This window comes from Bacillus rossius (assembly GCF_032445375.1).
Source record: "Bacillus rossius redtenbacheri isolate Brsri chromosome 9 unlocalized genomic scaffold, Brsri_v3 Brsri_v3_scf9_2, whole genome shotgun sequence".
NCBI classification, from domain to species: Eukaryota; Metazoa; Arthropoda; class Insecta; order Phasmatodea; family Bacillidae; genus Bacillus; species Bacillus rossius.
In genome coordinates, this window is record NW_026962013.1 from 12,385,925 (window position 1) to 12,398,080 (window position 12,156).

Below are 12,156 nucleotides of genomic sequence, written 5' to 3' on the forward strand. Positions count from 1 at the left end.
CTGCAGGGATACTCCTCAAGGCCTAAGCCTAACTGGGCACATACGCACGCGGTGGGCAGAATTTCAGTAAGAAACCCCGCGATTTATGAAATGCCCAAGATATCCGAGTAAGCATTAAAAAATACCTTGAGGGCGGATGAGATATTTCTTTTTCCGTGTTTCAGAATAATTTTTAGGCACGAAACTTTCGGTACAGGTTCTTGAAAGCTCAAAAAAAAAAAAAGCTTTACACGTTTATCTTCATTTCTCTGTCATCTAGCGCCATTTCATAGCCTTATGCTTAGAGGCGACACCGCGCTAGAAGCACCAGCGAGCGTCGCACTTATGACCCCGCCTTACTAACACAAAAAATACACCCCTTACCAGGCTGGCCCTTCAACGCAAAATAATGTCATAAAAAAATTAAATAACCAACATTGCGTGTTTAGACATGTTTACATTGTACAGAGCTATGTCACGCGAATAATAACTTACAGAAAATTCCTTTCCAGATAAAAACTAAAGAGCTTGAAAACGCGAGAGGGGGTGATTGCCGAGTTCTGGCCCGGGACGGGAAACATGTAAATAAGGAACACCATCACTAAAAGAAAGAGAGAAAAAAAAGGGCTCGGATCGTGTTTAATGGCGGGGTTGCACGCAGCGCACGCTTATTGATTATTAGTTCCCCCCCTCCCTCTGCCACCTCCTCAGCCACGAGGTTCAGCGACGGTGCGTCCGAGTAACGAGAGCTTCGTTGCCGCGATGACTGGCTGCTCTCGGCGAGATCGATGATCGATTAGTTGCATCGTGCGACCTGTCGAGATGAAGCCGGGCCGTGTCGACTAGAGGAAGGCTACACGTGCTCCCGGGGCCTTGCTGACCTCTCTGCAACTCTAGGATCACCTGAGAGAGGAGGAGAGAGAGATAGATATCTCCTCTCCCACTCTCCTCCCCTCCTTTTCACCGAAAACACCGCGAGGAGATAATTAGTTCAGAAGCGAGAGCATCTTCTTCCCCTCCACCCCCCACCCCCACTTCCTCCTCGATCTTGTTTTTATGTGGGCCCCACGTCTTAATTAAATCACTTTCCTCGGAATTAACAAATCCGGAGAGCTGAAAAGACGCACTGTCCTTGCTAACTAGGCCATGTTTTGTTTTTCCCCTCGTGCCGTCGTACCGTTGCTTTGTTTAAGACAAGGTCCTTTTCTACTCCTTCGCTGCGTCAAATAAAATACAAGCTAAGTTTGTTTTTTTTATAATTAAAGAGTTCGCCTGTACTGATATAAATTATTTCTCCGTCGCAATCGAGTTGGTCTGAAGAGAGGTCGGTTTATTTTGTGTCTGCTGGAGCATACTCTGAGAAGATAACTTCGTTTGAACCGCCGATTGTTCACTTAATTTTCTTCCCATTTCAGAGGCGTATTTATTTAGTCAGGTCGAAGATAATTCTGACTTTTGCGCAGCAACTCTTAGATTGTTTAGTTTGTTTGAAGCGGCTGTAAATTAAAGGTTTGTATTATGCGTGGTTATTATTTTAAGCTTTACTCTTGTGTCGGTGCCAATAGCATGAAATGAAAGAAGGCTGTTACGTTCATGTTCCCTGCCACGCACGGTGCTCTTGAAGTCGCAACGCTGCAGTCCCGCTCCCAGGTGAAAGAGGCGTCGCCGCACGCCGCCTCCTCGTGAAAGGGGCCACCGCGACGTGTAATCACTAGGGACCGGAAAAATTCGCGGGTTCAATGACCTGCAGGATGAACTCCATAGTTCTACGTACACTCGGTCAAATGCCACCCAATCATTGGCTGCTGTCTTGTGAGACGTTCCAGCGTATCATACTGTGATTCGATAAAGCTTTGGTTGGGTGTTTCTCATTGGCCCACAGCCATCCAGGTGAGTTGTGAACCAATAGCAGAGGCAGCACTGAGGTATAACGATTTGTATTTTAGCCTATCGCGAAATGATTTCGCGAATTTTTCCGGTCTCTAGTAATCGCTAGGGGAAGGATGCTGTCATAACTGTGAAACACACAATATAGGTTTGTCTACTTTATGCCTGTTCCAGCTTTCGATAATTTTCGGCTTTGTGTGTTTCTAAGTTACGTTATTCTAAGCAATTGGTTTCTTCGTTGTGATAATTCTAAGTTATAAATTTCTTAGTTAATATGTTTCTAAGTTTTCCATTTCGACGTTGCAATGTTTCTAAGTCATGACCGTTCTATCCCATGGCAGTTACGTGTTACGCAGCTTTCTTTGCGAAAAAAATCCTAATTGATGACTGTCATAAGTTAAGCACAGGGAGTAAGTAGTCCTGACTCCCTGCGGGAGAAGGTGCTCGCAATTCGAGGCGTCAAGTCTGTTCTGTTGCCAGCCTAATATCCGAGGTGTAATCCAACAGCACCACTTGATGGGTTGCCTGAATGATAATATGTAGCCTATCCGCACCAACAGCAACCCACTACCTCCACGCGGTACCAGTGAAAGATACTGTAAGGTAATTATGCGGGGGAGTCCTCTGTTGTAAGCCAGAGGCATCTGGTATTGCGGAAGAGACCCCCCACCCTTGCATGCAACTGTTCCTTACCCTGGGGGAGGGGGGGGGGGTTAGCACTGCCGGGCCCTCAGGCCGTGGGTCCCACGTATGGCGGAATGGTAATGGCCGGTTATAGGCGGGGCTTCTGACCAGGAAATGACCGCGGCTGGGCCGTAAAGGCTGTAAGCTCCGTGGGGCAGGAGACGGCGGGGTATCTGAGGGGCTTGTTCTGCGGTTGTCCAGTTCCCGGGGTGACCACGCCGACTGAACTGGGGCAGCTTACCCCGTTAGCTCCCGGGCTAACAGTCCGGGGGAACCCCCCTAGCGCCATGAAACATCTAGGCACTAGTGCCGGGACGGTCAATCATTGACTGGGAGCATTCTGGTTTCCTTATAGAGCTCAGGCCGTGCGGTGCAGGACTCGCGCTGGTTTACGGGTTATTCCTTTTTTAATTTAAAAGTGGTCACTCGGGAGTTTTACGAGCAAGTGCCAGGAGTCCGCACTCAGAAACGGGCGAGTTAAGCGCCTTGTGGTACTCTTGGGATGGGGGGGTTTTCCTTGAGTCAACCACTGGTTGGGCTAATTAGGTTAAGGGGGGAGAGCGTGGCCATGATGCTGGATTGGGTTTTCTTCAGTCTTTCATTGTAGGCGCCTCTCCAAACATCTGCAAGTCTCAATGAAATGGCGTATTCATTTCCCGATGCCTTAGGAAAGCCACGCCAGACCAGTTCTGCCTCGAAAGGCTTGTTAATAAATAGCTTTTTAGTTGTAGAGAGAGACAGACATCTGTTCTAAGTTGTTTCCAAGTCGGGTGTGGATCCCGGCAGCTAGTCTCGTTCGGTCGGGTGGACCACGTGACTGCAGGGACGAAAACATTCACACTTGGAATTGCGGTTCTCTGTAGGTGTTACCAACCTCGCCGGCACGGATCCTTCGTTCATTCGCGGTATCTGATTGCTTCCAAGTCTCCCAGCGATCTGTCTGACGTCACGCATGGCCGCTCGCCGCGGCGGTGGCTTATCTCTGGAAGGAAAACTGTTTGTTATCTCGAAAACAGCCTACGGCAAACTTCTCAGCAGCACGCCGTAGTTTGAGATTGTAATCGAGACTCGAAGCGGCCGCCTACATATGATTTTATTTCCTTGTACGCCGTTGTAATACAGTCGTCTGGGTAGTCATTGGTGTCTTATTTTTCCTGATGAACATTTTTTGCCCTCCTAATATCACAAAGAAGGAAACACGGGTAATTATTTACCTCTAACAGTGGCAATTATTCCTGCGTAATCTTTTTAATTGTTTTTTTTATTGTCGCTATCTTTGTGCAGATACACAGTATGGAAACATATTGGGTTCATATAGGTGAACCATTTCATGGTTAGTGATATCAGGCACACCTATTCTCTAGTGTAATGAGGGATTTGAGACACTATGTTCGTATCTACCTCGCACATTAGAAATATTCATACGCGTGTGTCCAATATTTTAGTCTTTAAGCGTCGAAAGACGCTAACTGTTATTCTGTGATCATTTAAAAGCTACGGTATTTGAAACGACGGGGAGTTTTCTTGAATAAGTCTGCATTTTTTGGGCGACTTTCACAAAGGTTTAACGCAAGCTCTAGCTCTACACTCTGTTCAAGATACCGTGAGACGTTTTTGACAATTGCTGCAAGGAACGTCCGGACCTTTACAACTGAATATTGCAACGATATATTCTAAAAAAAATTACATTAATTTAGCACTAGACAAGCTTATCATGTATAAATAATTTTTGTTAGTTTTTTTAAAGAGTATTGAGCTGTCAATGTTTAAATCTCCCTGACAAAAAATCTCACCTCATCTTGAACAGAGTCTAGTTGTTAGGCATACCGTGGTGTGAGCGAGGAAAAACTGTAACTCTTTTTTTTTTCGTAAATAATCTATTTACTGAATGCTTCTTATTTTTTGAGTGAAGCTGTATCAGCGAAATTGTCAATAATTTGATTTAAAAGTGTTACTGTCTGTCATTGTGCGTACAATGACAGAGTATACGTGATGTATATTATAAATGATGCTTGCGTTGCGTTTTTGAGTCTTATGTAGTTTATAAAGTGGTGTTTAATAAGGTCTTTGAACATTTTGCGTCCTGCGTTTTTTTTCCCCCTTTTTTGTAAGAGTTTATAGACACGGATTTAACCATTTCACGTAAAATTGTTCACACGCCTTACTGGCAAAAACCAATCTTAACTCTGTTGCCCAAAGACTCGGCCATATCTTTACACCATCATATCGCATTACAGCTCAAAATAATTAATTTGTATGAAAAACGGTTAGCAAGTAACGCGATTACGCGATTCTTGTACATCTAGCCGGTTATGCGATGAAGTTTGCTTGCTCGCGGCTGTACCGCCGTCCCGCTCAGCAGGTCGTTACCCGGCGCGTCCAGCCACCTGATTGGCTACAAATCAGTCCTAACTGCAAGAGCCACGAGTGCGTCCTTCCTCGCTGCTAAAGTGGAATAAGGCTCTTCTGTGTCTTATCTCTGAAAGATTTGTGCAATGGGAGTGCATGACTTGATGTAAGCTTTTGGACATACGCCATTGCTAAGCACATGTATGTCTGTAGAAGAAAACTACAAAAAAACCAAAAGACAAAAACACAAATTAAGAAAAAAAATTGCTGTTGTCAACAGGCTATAAACACCACATGATATTCCATAACAGGAATATGGTCAACAAACAAAGGGGAAAAAAAGTACTAACAGAACGAAAAAAAAAAAAAACCACAAATGATGACAGCACAAAAATATTCTGTGTCGTTCTCTGGCGGCACGGCGAGTGGAAGTGACGGATCAACAGTTTGATTTGGTTTCGGTTTGATATATTGTTTGAAATATTATTTTGTACATTACTTTTTACAGTAGTACATTGAAGTGCATTGAAACATTTCTTATTGTCTTCGTCTTTGTAGCGAATTCATATATTATGTTAATTAGTAGATGGTGGCGTCTAAGGGGAATACTTAAAGAAAATATTATTTTATAATGAAAGTTTTTTTGTTAATGCATTTTGTGGATTAATTTGATAATATTAATTTAACATGTGATCATTATTGTGGGACACTGTTACTGTGTTACTTTTTTTTACTTTTTAACTATGTCACATTTTTTACTCGTTTTCCCCTCCGTAGGCATCCGTAAGCATCGTTTCTATTGGAGGTTTTATACTTTATTCAGGTTCACTTCAGCACGAAGTCCCGCGAAATTATAATAATCTACACTTGCCCTGCGATGCAGTGATTGTGTTTTACGTAACAGCGATTCAAAACTCTTTTCGGTGTGGCGCAAGCGGTTCGAACGTCTCGTAATTCGTGGATATTAAGAAAACTTGAAAGGATAAATCATTAAAAATTTACCATAGAAGATGAAATATCTGTGCAATTCAAACAATTTGTGCTTTATTTTTTTTAATTTCATCATATTTAAGGTCCCTCATTAGTATTACATAAAATAAATGTATTTTTGTTCAGCGATAACAAACGTAAATCCTAGGTAATTTGCGGTGAGAGTTTTTTTTAAGTAAAATCAATATAAATACACACAAATAATAATTTTAAAAAAAACTTTAGACGAACTAAAACTGTAAGGCGAAAGGTCGTGCATAGAATCCTAACCGATTCCTGTGATTGTCATGATTTGAAGTTGGTATACGTTTGTAAGAAACTACGAAGCCAAGGTTATTTCTAGTATTCTGTTCGTTGCAGGGTAGACTCAATCACCTGCATTATGCTCATTGGCCAGGGCTATGTCACTGGGTTGCGTGTGATTTTACCACACTTCTCTGTGTTTTTTTGGCTCAGAGTTGTCCAGAACTGAGAGCCAATGATCTGAGTTAAACCAATCTGTATGTGTTTCAGACTTACTTATCTTTCGAATGAAAACGTGAAATTATCTTGCCGTTTATATCTTCCAGTAAGAATAGCCGTAGTAGTGTGGTGTGACTTTCCTATAATCCCATCTAGAGTGAGAATCACTTGAAAATTATTGCAGATATGGAAACGAATTGTTTTCAGCCAAGTAGTAACAAGTACTCCATAAAGTAGCGATTTTTTTTTAAATTAGCGATGCCTAGGGGCAGGCATTTTTCGCGAATAAATTTGTACGCCTGTTAGACTTCAACAAGGTATACCCGCACCAGCTGTTTCTTCCTTGTGATTGGCGGCCGTCGGCGAGAGAAGTCGTTGCCTCATTTGGCCGAGCAGCTCAGGACGCGTTTGCTTCCGCACTGAATAGCTGTGACTGGTGGTTTAAGAATCTACATGTACCTGGAAGAAACCCACAGCAATCATGACACACAAACGATGCTACGTTGTTTTTGACTTTCAGCTAGTCTCGGAATCGTTTCGCTAAATATGCATGCCCCTAGTGATGTCAATTTTCACTGGAAAATAACTATCTGAAAATAGAACCATTTCAAAACCGGGAGTGTCCGTGTATGTTTCGACGGGGAAGCCTAAGATGTACATATAGTTCTGTCCCTGCCCGAACACGCCCGAATATTCACCTTCGGCCAACCTCGGGTTTATTTATATATATTTTTATTTCTATGTTTATTTTAATGTAGCTGTACTAACCTAACTAACCGTCCATGGTGTTTTAAAGTGTTTTAATGTAGCTAACCTAACCGACCACTTTTAATATTTGAATTCATTTTTCCTGCGCAAAAATTAAACAAATCCCGAGGTTGGCCGAAGGTGAATATTCGGGCGTGTTCGGGCAGGGACAGAACTTTGACATCTTAGGCTTCTCGTTTCGACGAGGAGAGCTTGCTGAGCGGGAACCCTGAAGGGCGGAGGGGGTCGTTGTGCAGGCTCACGGCGCTGACGCTTGTTTGTTTGTTTGTTCGTTGCGCAGAGCACGACGCAGGACCAGCTGTTCGAGCTGCTGGCGCGAGTGCAGAGCAGCCGCCTGGACGACCAGAGGTGCGAGCTGCCCGCCAACCTGCAGCAGGTATGTACGTGACGCCTGCCGACCGTAGGGTATGCTGTACCGCCCGACGCGCTCGTGCTGCGGGCAGCCGCGCTGGCGCATCGCAGGCGCACGGGACTCCTGTTTCCATCTCGGCCACAGCCCTCTTACCTAACATCGTATATTGCTGATCTATTATTTGTGTGTGTAGTACCATTTTTTTATTAACTCCTAGAGAACGCAAATTCTATCAATAAACATAATCTCTGACTAAAAACTAAAAAAATACATTTATTTGTCTCTCTGTGATAGTCAATTTTTAATTAGTCTAACTTTATTATTACAAAAATGTCTTAAGAGATTTAACTCTTATGTCAAATTTAAGTTTTAAAAGTTGTATGGTTATTTGTTTTAAAATGAGTTTATTACAGGAACCTAGGCGGAGTTAGTTTTCTGAATTTTTATCAAGATGATTGCTTCTGTATAATTTTTTGTTGTTCTAATAACCATTATTTTAAAGAACAATTGACCACGAAGAAATCAAACTTGAGGTTTTTGGGGACAAATTACGAAATGTTTAAAAATTCTATTTCTTATATGCATAGCCACGTGTTGTAAAAAGTTACAATATCATACTTGAAGTATTACAAACTATTTCTTGGCAACGTTTCCAAAGAAATCTTTTGTACAAGTACAGAATAGTTTTTCTACGTGGGTACTACGTGTGCGGCGGGAGTTCGCGACGGGAAGGGGGGTTCCGCTTCTGTATTCTGTATTCTTGTGTGTTCTGGGGCACGAGCGACATTAGAGATCCTGGAATCAACCGTTTTCAGACCACATCAATCTTGTAACATTCACTGGTTACAGTTTGCTTTCTTTAAGGCAAATAACACACATTTATAGGTTTTTAAGACATTTTCAAAATATTCTTATATTGATAATTTTTTTTTTACGGTTTGTGATCATATAAAAAATAAGAATAATTTAATACTGAACGCTTGTCATTTCTTAAAGAGAAATATATGCATCAGCCAATCTATACTATATGGCATCCTGTTCAGTTGTGTGCTATGTCTTAAGGCTCAGTCTCCCATACCATGTGGATTTTTTTTAGCAATTATCTTAATATCTATATCTGAAATTTCATCATGGTACCTCCTTTGCATTGGTTGCTCTGTAATTAATATTTTGAACTGATATTCACTAAGTATGTAAAAAGTTGCGCAAGTGATAATAATTACTAACAATTGTGTGAATTTTTACACCCATTGTATAACAGTTAGTAAATATTTGTGTTAGAAAAACAAATTCAAAGGAAATATCGTGTTTAAATTTTATGAAGATCCCTTAATGACGATAAAATGAATGTCTAAAAAAAAAGGGGGGGGGACAACATGGCGTGTGAGAACAAGATTTAAAGAAATAAAATTTTTATTTATGAATGTTTTACGCTTTTTTATGTTGCAAAAACATTGTTGAATTCAAGATGACGTCATTGGGTTCTCTGTTCCTTGTGACCATCAGTGATGACCCCTCGTTCAGGCTCCTGTCCCGTCGTCCTTCCCAATATCTGCAGGAACCGCGGACACGCTGGGGTTGTGGTTTGTAAAAGATAAAGGTCGCGCCCTAATCGCAGTTGATCGGGGTCGATACTCGCGCGAGCTCTTCCGCCGTCGGATCTCCTCTGGCGATAAGGTCGGGCCAGTCACGCTGGCGACCACGCAGACGCCGTGGTTCGGATCGTTCCTCCGTGCGCGGGCCAGCCTCGCTTATCTGAGCTCTTTTCGAAGCCAGCAGTTGTGAATCACGCTCCGTGAAGGATGGACTCGAATGATCCGTCGCGTCCGTCCGCCATTCGTCCGTCCTTCAACAAGCCGAGCAATTCATAGGGACCAGAAAAATTCGCGGATTCAATGACCTCTAGGATAGCCTCTATTATCCTCTGCACATATCAAGTAAACACGCGTGTTCATTGGTTACTAAATTGTGAGGCGTCTCCACTGGGTAGCTTGTGATTCGACGCTTCTTTGGTCGATAGTCTCTCATTTACCGCGCGTCAATAGCAGAACCAGCAGAATTATACACCTGTTTGAATTTCAGCCTATCACGAAATGAATCCGCGAATTTTTCCGGCCTGTAGCAATTCACAAAGATCCGCACGTCCGTCTAATACTTTCCCACTGTGATGCTGCCACCTGACTAAAAAGGCTTGAAATAGCAGTGAAAATTTATTTTGTATAGGTTCACGACCATTAATGTTAAGCACTTGTAAAGCATTAAACAAATTTTTCTCTCTCTCTCTCTCTCTCTCTCTGATATTTAGATATTAATATATTTTCAGTTTCACCATACGTAATTTCTTACACTTATGTCTCGGGAAATTTTTGAAGTGAAACTTCCTTGGGCGCGATGGGAGTAAAATTTCCAGGCCGAATTTTAGTGCAACGTATGTATATGTATATGTATATGTAGCCGATTGGGAAAATCTGTTGTACTATAACTCACTGATAAGGTGATATTTGCAGAACTACAAAATCAGTCTTTAAAAAAATGCTCGATCACATCCACTCTATACACAATAAAAAAAAATTAAATCAAAAACTAATTTATTTATAATCAATCCTAGCTTTGATATATACTAAAAAATGTTCTTTATGGTTTTAGCATTTCGATATAGATTGAATAATAATTATTGATATCCTGACCTGTTAATTGAAGTGAGCAATTATTTGAATTCATGTTCATTTATATATATATGTGAAACAAATTAATAATAATTACAAAAAAGTTAAGATTTTTAAATACTTGAAAAAGAAATGAAAGCCAAAATTTCCTTTCTGTGTTATCTTGTTGTTAAATTGTATAAATGGTTTAGCTGAGTAATACTAAGTAATACTATAAATGTGGTTGAGAATAAAATTTATCGAATTTTAGTTACTTTTTGAAACGTGTATTAATTGTAGTTAGAATTAATTGTGTTCGTGATATAGCAATGGTCCTGAAAATCTTAATATTACATTTTATGGTGCGATAATTTCAACAGTGTGTCATATTTATTGTTAATTAATCATTATTGATTGATCGATAATTGCTGATATCCTGCGCAGTTATTTTGAAATGTGTAATAATTTTGTTAATTAATGTTTATTTTAAAAAATGTTTTTCTGACTCTTTTTCTCTCGCTGTCGTTTTACCTCTTACGATATACCTACGAGTGTAGGTTTGAATTGTCAAAGAAGTTTTACTTCTATCACGTGTACTAAGCGCCACGCGCTCTTTTTTTTTACTAAACTAAAAATTAAAACGTGCGTTCAGAGGTAAGTTAAAAACTTTTAATTTGCAGCAGATAAACAAATTAATAAATTTTAAAAACCTTTTAAGATAGTAAAGATTGTCGGCAATAGGTAGGTAGGTACCTTGTTAACATTTTGGAGGTTTTTTTTATCCGTCCGTCGAAATTTAAAGCTTGGCAAAGTTTAACCTTCCGGTTGGATGGAATTTTCTGGGCCGTATGATTGGCTGTATGTCACGTGATAGCAGACGAATTAACAGATCATTGTGTGCCACAGCTTTAGCTGGTATACGGCTAGTTAGGGGCGCAGCATTTGCAGCAAAGTATTTCCACTATCGAATGTCTTGTAAAAATGTATGTTTTTATTATTACTTTTTTTATGATTTTCTTTTTGTTCGACGCTCATGCTTACAATTCAGTTGTCCATTACAGTTTTATTCAGACGTGCAGCGAAAAAGATACTGCTACTTAAACATGATTTCCAAAAATGTTTATTCAAGTACTAACCAAACCAAAAAAATAGTATATTGGTTTTGGGTTTGGTTGAGGGGAAGCGATAAGAATCGAAACACGTCATATTGGTTTCAACAGTTACTATGTTATTACTTTTTTTTTGTTTTTATCGTTCATTCTACCAACAAAGCGATTAGGGATCTATTCCTGGTGGGGTCTAACTCGGAATTTTCGAAAATGAGAAACGGAGGACGATGAATTGTTTGGAGGTACTTCCGTCATATGTGGTAAGCGAGAGGAATATTTCCCCCAGATATCTGATTTTTAAAGTATACAAATATTTAATGCTTTCGTGGCAACAAAATTGTTAAAGAGTAAGGGTAAGGCATATGCGTGGCCAAAATATTAGTCAAGTGTCTAAGGCAGAGAATAGTTTGAACATGAGTTAAATATTTTAAGTAGAAACTTAGGTAAATTTAGACCTACTTCAATTATTTTATTTCTTGGTGCCTAAGAAAAATAATAATTTACTCTGCCATAAACTCTTGATTCTGAATGTGAATTAATATGAAATGTATTTACTGATTTTTACTTGCAACAAAATCCCGTGTATTATTATTACGTTTGATGATGTAATTGACATTTATAAGCGCACGCATTGGCAAAAACACTTGTACCCATCAGAATTATAGGACCATTACGAAATGTATAGGTACAAAACTTTTCTGTTTTCACATTTTGTTTAATCCTTTATAATATATTTTCCCGCCATTTTTGCCATCAAAATATAGTTATATAACTGAAGACGGGTACTAGTTTACTAATTATGAAATGTTACAGGGTTTATAAAAGTATAACTTGGTACATTTTACTATGTGGAAAAATATTTTGAAAAATACTTTTTTTTTTTGTATTTTAGTATAATATTTTTTGTTCAATTATCTCTTAGTATTTATTT

General features: G+C 40.0%; 1 protein-coding gene across 8 annotated transcripts in view; it reads left to right on the top strand.

The window, feature by feature from the left end:
• LOC134543354 (rap1 GTPase-activating protein 1) overlaps positions 1–12,156 on the top strand; it is a 612,076-nt gene that overhangs the window by 484,263 nt on the left and 115,657 nt on the right. For all 8 annotated transcript variants that reach the window (XM_063388338.1, XM_063388341.1, XM_063388339.1 and 5 more), the window contains one exon: positions 7,400–7,495. In XM_063388338.1, the coding sequence (XP_063244408.1) occupies positions 7,400–7,495 (96 nt within the window). The remainder of the gene's footprint in view (positions 1–7,399; positions 7,496–12,156) is intronic.